General features: G+C 39.5%; 1 protein-coding gene across 1 annotated transcript; it reads right to left on the bottom strand.

Annotated features, from left to right (window-relative positions):
- Nucleotides 1-3,674: 3,674 nt before the first annotated feature.
- Nucleotides 3,675-4,580, bottom strand: LOC121555103 (gamma-crystallin M3-like). Its single transcript, XM_041868907.2, has 3 exons — nucleotides 4,523-4,580; nucleotides 4,136-4,378; nucleotides 3,675-4,013 (listed from the first exon to the last, which is right to left on the bottom strand). Exons 1-3 carry the CDS (start codon nucleotides 4,532-4,534, stop codon nucleotides 3,732-3,734), a joined length of 537 nt encoding a protein of 178 aa, XP_041724841.1. The 5' UTR covers nucleotides 4,535-4,580; the 3' UTR covers nucleotides 3,675-3,731.
- Nucleotides 4,581-11,101: the final 6,521 nt, after the last annotated feature.

The raw sequence follows: 11,101 nt of genomic DNA, 5'->3' as shown, positions 1-11,101 counted from the left end.
AAGAATGATTGGTTAAAAGGCTGTGTAACTCGTAAGGTGATGCTTATGATGGAAGATTTAAAGTCTGTTGAAGTTTCCACAGTCACCAAAGGAGTTCAGGAGTAGTATATTACAGTAGCCACTCCAACAGTAAATAATACACAGAGGACATCTGTCACTTTCCCACTGGAAATAATTAAGAGTGTTAATACATCAACTAAAGCAACTATTTTAACAGTAACTTTGAAAGAGATTAATGTTATGACGGCAATAACACATTTCGGAAATGTGACACAGACACCAACAACAACTTTTCTGAAACTAAAGGATGTAGTAAGAGTGACTCAGAAGTTTATGATACGGATGGAGAGTGCTGTGAATGGTAGTAAGGATGGTGTTGAAATAGGAGAGCAGATGGTAGTAGAGAATGATGTAGATTCATCTGAAATAGTGCAGAATACTATCCTGGAGGTAAAGGATGAGTTCTTTAATTTTGATGGAACACCAGAAGATATATCTGATCAATACCGCTCGTTAGGGAAGAGAGAAATTAAATGGAAGGCATATGGATTTGATTCTTCTGTTTTGCAAATTAAAGATGGATGGGCAGGTAGGAATCTATGGTTCCAGCAGTTAACTCATTCTGTAAGATCAGTGAGGAATCTTGAGGGTCCATGTCTGTTGAGAATTCCAGCACCAGGCACATGGGGTTCAATCTTAGAGACGGTGGCTCAACCTCTATCAAGTACGTGTCAATCTTATGCTTTATCATGGCTGTTGTATCAGCAACAATCATTAACAGATATAATGATGTCATTGTCGAAGCATTTGTTTAGGCCTAGGTTTAAGTGTTCTTGGTTAAATGAATTACCCTATGTGAATTTGTTAGATCGGAAGGAAAATCAGTTAACAGCGATTCCTGAAGCATTGGAGGTGAGTCCTGTGAGGGCTAAAAGCTGTTTTTGTTCAAATAAAACATATGATGGACCGGGTATGTTTATGGGAATATCAGATTGTGATGATTATATGATGACTTTGGGTAAGCATAAACGTAAGGTTAGTAATGAGAAATATAATGTAACTTTTTATGTTCCATTTAGTAAGAAGAGCAGGACTTTGATGGTGAAAGATCAGCTTTTGCCTGGCAATGTGACTATTGGGAATTTTAGAGATATTTGGTGGGTTTGTGGTGATAAAGCATATATATTCTTACCCTATGGATGGACAGGATGTTGTTACATGTCGACGTTGAAGCTTCCATATGAGGTTTTTACCATTCAAAGAGGGGAAGCACCGGACACAGATAAATCTGATTCTAGGTCTGGAAATAGGGTGAAAAGGGAAATGGCGCAATTTCAGAGTCTGGAATCCTACCATTGGAGGATAAGTCTAGGAGAGAAGTGGGGACTTGGACTTTTTCCATGGTATGGTGTAACATTTTTGGCAGATCACATTGATAATATTACCTATACTTTGCAGGGTTTTGCAAATGAAACGATAAGAGGGTTTAACCTTCTGTCAAATACTCAAAGAAGTCACAGACTGACGCTGTTGAAACATGAAATGGCTCTTGACTATATTTTAGCAAAACAAGGTGGCTTATGTTTGGCTATGAACTTGACGGGGGATGATTGTTATACTTTGATCCCCGATAGTTCCGATAATATCACTAGTGTTATAGATGCATTGAAGAATATAAGGGATGCGTTTGGTAGATCTGAAGGAGCTGGATGGTCAGCGAAGGCTTGGTTGCAAGATCAGTTAGGCCCAGTGGGAGCAGTGATAGTTCAGATTTTAGTGGCCGCTCTTATAGCGCTGTGTGTGATGGTTTGCTTTTGTACTTTGTTATTGACTTTTGCAAAGGCTATGATATTGAGATGGGTTGGAGTTGTGATGCCTGGAGACAACACTCAGATGCAGTTGTTAACTGTTACTGATCTAGATGGAGATAAACAAGTTGGACTGGATGGAGTATTGATGGATAGATATCCATTTTGAATATCCGATCATTTTTCACATGTCTTTACATATTATTGTGATATTTAGTATTTTCTTATGAATCAAAGGGGGGAAATGGAATGTGATTCATTTTATATATCATTTTATATATCATTTTTATATTTTTGTTGATATTGATGTTTTAATTTGCATGTGTTGTTTTGCAAAAGATACTGGTTGGTGTTTTCTTTTCTTCCAGAAGCATATGGGGGAATGTGTAGAGGGGATTCAAATACTCAAACATGGACAATATGAATGGACTAGAGGAAGTGGAACAAGGAAGGTGTGGAAATGTTCAGATTCCATCATCGACGTTGCATTGAAAGGCGACACTGCTGAGTATATGATTCCAGTGTCTGCAATGATATATAGACATATTTGCATGTGTAATACATAATTTGTGTCATATTCTTTCTGTATTAATTTTTGTAGAATTATATTTTCTGTTGTTGGGTACATGTGGGGACCTCAGATGTTTTTGTTTTTTTGTGGATGCTTAGGGATATTGGGTTTAGGCAGGGACAGAGAGAATCCACAGGAGGGTCCGATGGGTCGACCAGCCTGAATGTGGAATTTTTTTATTGTATTTTGTTTTCTGAGGCTTTCAGGTGTATTCAATTGCATCGTAGTTTAAAATGCATTGATAAAGATTTATGAATTGATCTGGAGTACTTAGGTGGTCGCCTGGGGCAGAAGGGCCGTGAGAGAATTTTCCTGTCTTGATTGATTGATGGATATTTGGAAAGAAAGCTGCCAGACAGGTTTTTCACTCTCACACTCCATAAAGATTTGTTCATATTTCATAGAAATGTATTTACACTCCATAGAAAAATGTGTTTACTCTCCATACATTTTGGTTTATTGCTAAAGTTACTCAATAAGAAAAATTGTTATTTGTCATAATCCTATTCTTTTTGTTTTCGAGACTTAATTAGTCTCGAAGGGGGGAAATATGTAGTATCTAAACAGTTTATGACTTTGCTGACGTTTGTAAATGGTGTGTTAGAGGAAGTTGACTCAGCTTGCGGAAGCATCTGGAAAGCATTACTATAGGGGCCCCCTAAAACAGAGGAAATCTGTTATGTGGAGGCCAGGGATTGGTTTATGGGAAAACCACCCATATCATGTTACATATTATAAATACCATGGTTGGAACAAAGGACGGGGAGAATATAACATATTAGAGATTGGGTCAGTTGTTCTCCAGATGTCTGCAGGAGTCTGTAAATTGACGCTGAAATCTTTGATGTAATAAACCATTATAATCAAGGACAGTGTCAGCGGATTTCTTGTCATCACAGCATAATTAGCATTGTTATTTCGATACCACAACACTTTGACCAGTTTTATAGATATAAGATTTGTAAACAAATGCACATTTATTGTTGCTAACGTTCCTCACACCCTATAATTATTGTTTTAGATAACTCTGTTATCTTGGTTTTGAAAGTTAGTTTATTTGAAAATCCTTACAATTGTGCATTGCAAAATAGCATGGCAGGATCGAGTATCTTTTTATAAATTAAAGATCTGACATATCACTGGATATTATTTGACATCCAGCATATATCTATTGTACACAATCATATCTACAGTACACAGACACTTTGAAATGTTAAAGATGTAGGGAGTGAAATAGTGAAATGCTTAAACATGGAGTGCTCTGAGTGTAATAACCACAAAAGAAGACAATTAAGCAGTTTTAAAATTTGAAAACAATTTAATCAACAATTTTTATACAACATTTGAGGAATTTACATAGACATGTTGTCCATGATACGCCTCATGCTCATGAACCTCATTCCACTCATACCCATATCCCTGAAGTTCCTGTACTCTCCAGGCCTCATGTACATCTGCTTGCCTCTGAAGTGGGGCTGCTCATACATCAGCCAGTGGCCGTCCATCACATTGCAGGACTGGCAGTCGGACATACGGTAACGCTCCTGGATGGAGTCACAGTCGTCCATCATCTCGTGCATCTGACCTCCAAAGTTCTCCTTCTCGTAGATCCTCATCCTGAAGTTTCCACGGTGCTGTTAGGAGGAAAGAACATGATTCATTGATCAGATAAATTAAATATAAAACTTGTGTAATAGGAGAGTTTTATTTTCAATGACAAGATTCGTCTATTTAAGATGAAATATTTTCAACCTACCATGGGGATCATGCGGCAGGACCTGATGCAGTCGTTCATTCCCATCATGCGCTGGTAGTCGGAGTACTCTCCCCTCTTCATGAAGTACTGGTTTCCCATAAAGTTAGGGCGATCGTACACCATGAAGCATCCACTCTCAACCCTGCAGGAGTGGCACCTGCTCAGGTAGGAGGACATGTCAGGGCAGTCCTGGCTGGTCTCATAGGAACGACCCTGGAAGTTCTTGTCCTCGTAGAAGATGATCTGAAAACACAACAATAAAATATATGGAAATATTATTACCAAATAAATATATTGAAAGATAATGCGATTATAATTGACTAAACCAGCCATTATTCAAGCATTAAACGTACAACTTAAAATTATAGGATGAAGCACTCTGCCTACCTTGCCCATCATGGTTGTGGTTGTTTCTTTGAGCTGTGCTGCTGTTGCACTAGGGTCCTGCCTGTTTTAACCCTTACTTTTATACCTGACCTAACCCAAATAATATGTGGGTCCCATTGTGTAAACCCCTGACCCAGCAACACAGCATAGAGGCCTGTAGAGTGCTGAAGTGCTTTCACTACATTTCCATGTGACTGGGTCCCTAGAAGACTTTAGAATGGGTTTTTCCATTGAGAAGTCAATACAACTGAGCTTTTCAAAGCAGTATACAATGGTCTGTTTTACATGTTTCAAAACACACTAGGTATTTATTTAGTGAACATGTTCAGTAAAAGTGTTATTTTGTTTTAGTTTGTTTTAATACTATAGCCGTGACATAATCCATAAGTCTATACCAACAGCTTTCATTTTGGTTTCACGGGTCAGCTAATTACTGTGTATAGGTTGAAGTCCTTTGGTGCATAAATGCAAACAAATTAGTTAAGAAAATAGATAACAATCACCTAGTTTGATGGATATAATGTTAGTAGATACATATTACAGTGTCTATAAAGTCATTAAATAGTCACTCTTAATGGAAATGAAATTACCAGAAAATGAATAATTGATTATAAATGAATGAATTATATATTTACCTTATTCGACCATAAAAGTTGACCTATAATCTCCCCTACAGTACACTGCCTCATTTGCTCTTTATTAGAGGTCTAATATAGCTTGAATTCCCCATATTTATCACTGCCATCCTCATGATGCTCCTCTTCAATACCTATTTTCAATTTACTCACAGGATCACTGCAGTGTTCATATTAATTAAAACATGATATTTGCTATTAAGCAGACGCTTATGTCCAAAGCGACTTACATCAGTGAAATAATGCATTTTCACATTGGTGGCCCCAGCAGCAATTGAACCCAAGACCCTGACATTGCTATCGACATGCTTTTACCAACTGAGCCACGCTTCTACTAAGCTAACATGAAATTGTTTTAAGTTGGTCATACCATGGATCATTTAGCCATTTGATTTGGAATTTTAGGACACCTTTAGGTATAAATTTGGCCTTTACTACTGTAGCCCATGAAAACGCATTGAATAACACATTCATAAATGGCAAAAGAGACAGTCAAAAAATAAATCATAAGGAATAAGGTTTTGAAGTGTTTGTCCTATATCTAGGAGATATAAGGAAGATCAGGAGATATTTACATTCTTTTGGACACATATTTGACCCCTTATTTTTGTTGGCACAAAACTACCTCCATTCATTTGTTTGGGTTACCTTCAGATGAGTCCTGTGACACTTGTGGGGGTCGTAGAGCAAAACAGAGAACACCATTGTGTTCGTGAGAGTCTCCCATTTCCACAGTGGGTCATATTCGGACGCTACAGACGTTTTTGTGAGAAGACCGATTTTCGGGAAGTCTCATGGTCTGACAAACATCGCTGTAGCTAGGCCACCTTCCACCGCAGATGCAGAAGGCCGACAGTCGGATGCGGTGGATTGAAACTGATAGATTTTGATGGGCAATTGTTTTTAAATGTTACACACGGTGCGTCAATAGACTGTTAAGGAGGCCCAATGCAGCCATTTCTATCTCAATATCAAGTCATTTCTGGGTAACAATTAAGTGATTGCATTCAATTAAAACGGTCAAAAAGAAACAAAAATGGCTTCTTAGCAAAAAGCAATTTCTCAAGCACAAATTTTGTTAGGACTGTCTGGGAGTGGTCTGAGTGGGGAGGGCAAAACTGAAAGCTGTTATTGGCAGAGAGGTTTGGAACTCTTTCTTATTGGTCTATTAACTAATTTACCGCCTGGTGATGTCACCAGGCAGGCCAAAAAAGGCTGAAATTTCGTGCTGTCTTTTCAAGCAGCTCTTACACTAAAAGGGCATTATCATAATTTTCACAATTTCACAGTATTATTCCAACCATATAGTGTAGAAATATATACACAGGAAAATCAATTTGTTGACTGCACTGGGCATTTAAGCACATACTGACCTGTTAAGTCACCCTGATATAGTATGAAAGCTGAGACTCTCACGAACATGAATATGTCTGCGGTTTTGCTCTACAACCCCCACAAGCTTCAGGAGACTTGTCTGAAGGTAATCCAATACTGGGCGGTAAAAATGAATAGAAGTGAATAGGAGTTAAAATGTGGCAAAAAATAAAGCTGTTCAATTTGGGTCTAAAATAAAGGGATTAAATATGGGTACTTTTCCTGAGCTTTCCTACATCTCTCAGATATAGGATAGACACTTCAAAACATACTTCCTTTTGATAAATGTTTTGCCAATCTGTTTTGCCAAAGCCAACACCTCCTTTGGTCGCCATTCCTTACAGTTCTCTGCTGCAAATGACTGGAACAAACTGCAAAAATCTCTGAAGCTGGAGACACTTACAGTGGGGAGAACAAGTATTTGATTTTGCAGGTTTTCCTACTTACAAAGCATGTAGAGGTCTGTAATTGTTATCATAGGTACACTTCAACTGTGAGAGACGGAATCTAAAACAAAAATCCAGAAAATCACATTGTATTATTTTTAAGTAATTAATTTGCATTTTATTGCATGACCTAAGTATTTGAGCACCTACCAACCAGTAAGAATTCCGGCTCTCACAGACCTGTTAGTTTTTCTTTAAGAAGCCCTCCTGTTCTACCTGTATTAACTGCACCTGTTTGAACTCGTTACCTGTATAAAAGACACCTGTCCACACACTCAATCAAGCGGACTCCAACCTCTCCACAATGGCCAAGACCAGAGAGCTGTGTAAGGACATCAGGGATAAAATTGTAGACCTGCACAAGGCTGGGATGGGCTACAGGACAATAGGCAAGCAGCTTGCTGAGAACGCAACAACTGTTGGCGCAATTATTAGAAAATGGAAGAAGTTCAAGATGACGGTCAATCACCCTCGGTCTGAGGCTCCATGCAAGATCTCACCTCGTGGGGCATCAATGATCATGAGGAAGGTGAGGGATCAGCCCAGAACTACACGGCAGGACCTGGTCAATGACCTGAAGAGAGCTGGGACCACAGACTCAAAGAAAACCATTAGTAACACACTACGCTGTCATGGATTTAAATCCTGCAGCGCACGCAAGGTCCCCCTGCTCAAGCTAGCGCATGTCCAGGCCCATCTGAAGTTTGCCAATGACCATCTGGATGATCCAGAGGAGGAATGGGAGAAGGTCATGTGGTCTGATGAGACAAAAATTGAACTTTTTGGTCTAAACTCCACTCGCCGTGTTTGGAGGAAGAAGAAGGATGAGTACAACCCCAAGAACACCATCCCAACCATGAAGCATGGAGGTGGAAACATCATTCTTTGGGGATGCTTTTCTGCAAAGGGGACAGGACGACTGCACCGTATTGAGGGGAGGATGGATGGGGCCATGTATCGCGAGATCTTGGCCAACAACCTCCTTCCCTCAGTAAGAGCATTGAAGATGGGTCGTGGCTGGGTCTTCCAGCATGACAACGACCCGAAACACACAGCCAGGGCAACTAAGGAGTGGCTCCGTAAGAAGCATCTCAAGGTCCTGGAGTGGCATAGCCAGTCTCCAGACCTGAACCCAATAGAAAATCTTTGGAGGGAGCTGAAAGTCCGTATTGCCCAGCGACAGCCCCGAAACCTGAAGGATCTGGAGAAGGTCTGTATGGAGGAGTGGGCCAAAATCCCTGCTGCAGTGTGTGCAAACCTGGTCAAGACTACAGGAAACATATGATCTCTGTAATTGCAAACAAAGGTTTCTGTACCAAATATTAAGTTCTGCTTTTCTGATGTATCAAATACTTACAGTGGGGGAAAAAAGTATTTAGTCAGCCACCAATTGTGCAAGTTCTCCCACTTAAAAAGATGAGAGAGGCCTGTAATTTTCATCATAGGTACACGTCAACTATGACAGACAAAATGAGACATTTTTTCTCCAGAAAATCACATTGTAGGATTTTTTATGAATTTATTTGCAAATTATGGTGGAAAATAAGTATTTGGTCAATAACAAAAGTTTCTCAATACTTTGTTATACAGTGGGGAAAAAAGTATTTAGTCAGCCACCAATTGTGCATGTTCTCCCACTTAAAAAGATGAGAGAGGCCTGTCATTTTCATCATAGGTGCACGTCAACTATGACAGACAAATTGAGAAAAAAATTTATCCAGAAAATCACATTGTAGGATTTGTAATGAATTTATTTGCAAATTATGGTGGAAAATAAGTATTTGGTCACCTACAAACAAGCAAGATTTCTGGCTCTCACAGACCTGTAACTGTTTCTTTAAGAGGCTCCTCTGTCCTCCACTCGTTACCTGCATTAATGGCACCTGTTTGAACTTGTTATCAGTATAAAAGACACCTGTCCACAACCTCAAACAGTCACACTCCAAACTCCACTATGGCCAAGACCAAAGAGCTGTCAAAGGACACCAGAAACAAAATTGTAGACCTGCACCAGGCTGGGAAGACTGAATCTGCAATAGGTAAGCAGCTTGGTTTGAAGAAATCAACTGTGGGAGCAATTAGTAGGAAATGGAAGACAAACAAGACCACTGATAATCTCCCTCGATCTGGGGCTCCACGCAAGATCTCACCCCGTGGGGTCAAAATGATCACAAGAACGGTGAGCAAAAATCCCAGAACCACACGGGGGGACCTAATGAATGACCTGCAGAGAGCTGGGACCAAAGTAACAAAGCCTACCATCAATAACACACTACGCCGCCAGGGACTCAAATCCTGCAGTGCCAGACGTGTCCCCCTGCTTAAGCCAGTACATGTCCAGGCCCGTCTGAAGTTTGCTAGAGTGCATTTGGATGATCCATAAGAGGATTGGGAGAATGTCATATGGTCAGATGAAACCAAAATATAACTTTTTGGTAAAAAGTCAACTCGTCGTGTTTGGAGGACAAAGAATGCTGAGTTGCATCCAAAGAACACCATACCTACTGTGAAGCATGGGGGTGGAAACATCATGCTTTGGGGCAGTTTTTCTGCAAAGGGACCAGGACGACTGATCCGTGTAAAGGAAAGAATGAATGGGGCCATGTATCGTGAGATTTTGAGTGAAAACCTCCTTCCATCAGCAAGGGCATTGAAGATGAAACGTGGCTGGGTCTTTCAGCATGACAATGATCCCAAACACACCGCACGGAGCCACTCCTTAGCCCCAGATCGAGGGAGATTATCAGTGGTCTTGTATTTCTTCCATTTCCTAATAATTGCTCCCACAGTTGATTTCTTCAAACCAAGCTGCTTACCTATTGCAGATTCAGTCTTCCCAGCCTAGTGCAGGTCTACAATTTTGTTTCTGGTGTCCTTTGACAGCTCTTTGGTCTTGGCCATTGTGGAGTTTGGAGTGTGACTGTTTGAGGTTGTGGACAGGTGTCTTTTATACAGATAACAAGTTCAAACAGGTGCCATTAATACAGGTAACGGTTGGAGGACAGAGGAGCCTCTTAAAGAAGAAGTTACAGGTCTGTGAGAGCCAGAAATCTTGCTTGTTTGTAGGTGACCAAATACTTATTTTCCACCATAATTTGCAAATAGATTCATTAAAAATCCTACAATGTGATTTTCTGGAAAAAAAAATCTCATTTTGTATCTCATTTTGTATGTCATACCAACCAACTTACTGGTTGGTAGGTGATCAAATACTTATGTCATGCAATAAAATGCAAATGAATTACTTAAAAATCATACAATGTGATTTTCTGGATTTTTGTTTTAGATTCCATCTCTCACAGTTAAAGTGTACCTATGATAAAAATTACAGACCTCTACATGTTTTGTAAGTAGGAAAACCTGCAAAATCGGCAGTGTATCAAATACTTGTTCTCCCCACTGTATAACTATTATTCACTTACACACATACAGTGAGGGAAAAAAGTATTTGATCCCCTGCTGATTTTGTACGTTTGCCCACTGACAAAGAAATGATCAGTCTATAATTTTAATGGTAGGTATATTTGAACAGTGAGAGATAGAATAACAACAAAAAAATCCAGAAGAACGCATGTCAAAAATGTTATAAATTGATTTGCATTTTAATGAGGGAAATAAGTATTTGATCCCTCTGCAAAACATGACTTAGTACTTGGTGGCAAAACCCTTGTTGGCAATCACAGAGGTCAGACGTTTCTTGTAGTTGGCCACCAGGTTTGCACACATCTCAGGAAAGATTTTGTCTCACTCCTCTTTGCAGATCTTCTCCAAGTCATTAGGGTTTCGAGGCTGACGTTTGGCAACTCGAACCTTCAGCTCCCTCCACAGATTTTCTGTGTATATATATATATATATATATATACAGCTGTGGAAAAAATTAAGAGACCACTGCAAATTTGTCTTAAATCAGCATCTCTACATGTATGACAGCCATTCCATTCCAGTGTCTGTTGAATTCCAACACAGGTACACCTCATTCTACTGAATTAGGTACTGATTAAGTGATCACATGAACAAAATCTTATTTAACGAGGAAAAGTATAAAACCACTGCTGTGGTCATCACTATCATCTTGCAATAGGACCAGCTGGATGGCAAAAACAGTGCTAATAGTAGCTCAAAAG

This window comes from Coregonus clupeaformis, chromosome 40, assembly GCF_020615455.1.
Source record: "Coregonus clupeaformis isolate EN_2021a chromosome 40, ASM2061545v1, whole genome shotgun sequence".
Lineage (NCBI taxonomy): Eukaryota > Metazoa > Chordata > Actinopteri > Salmoniformes > Salmonidae > Coregonus > Coregonus clupeaformis.
The sequence above is the reverse complement of the archived record's forward strand: the minus strand, read 5'-3'. Positions and strand labels throughout refer to the sequence as shown.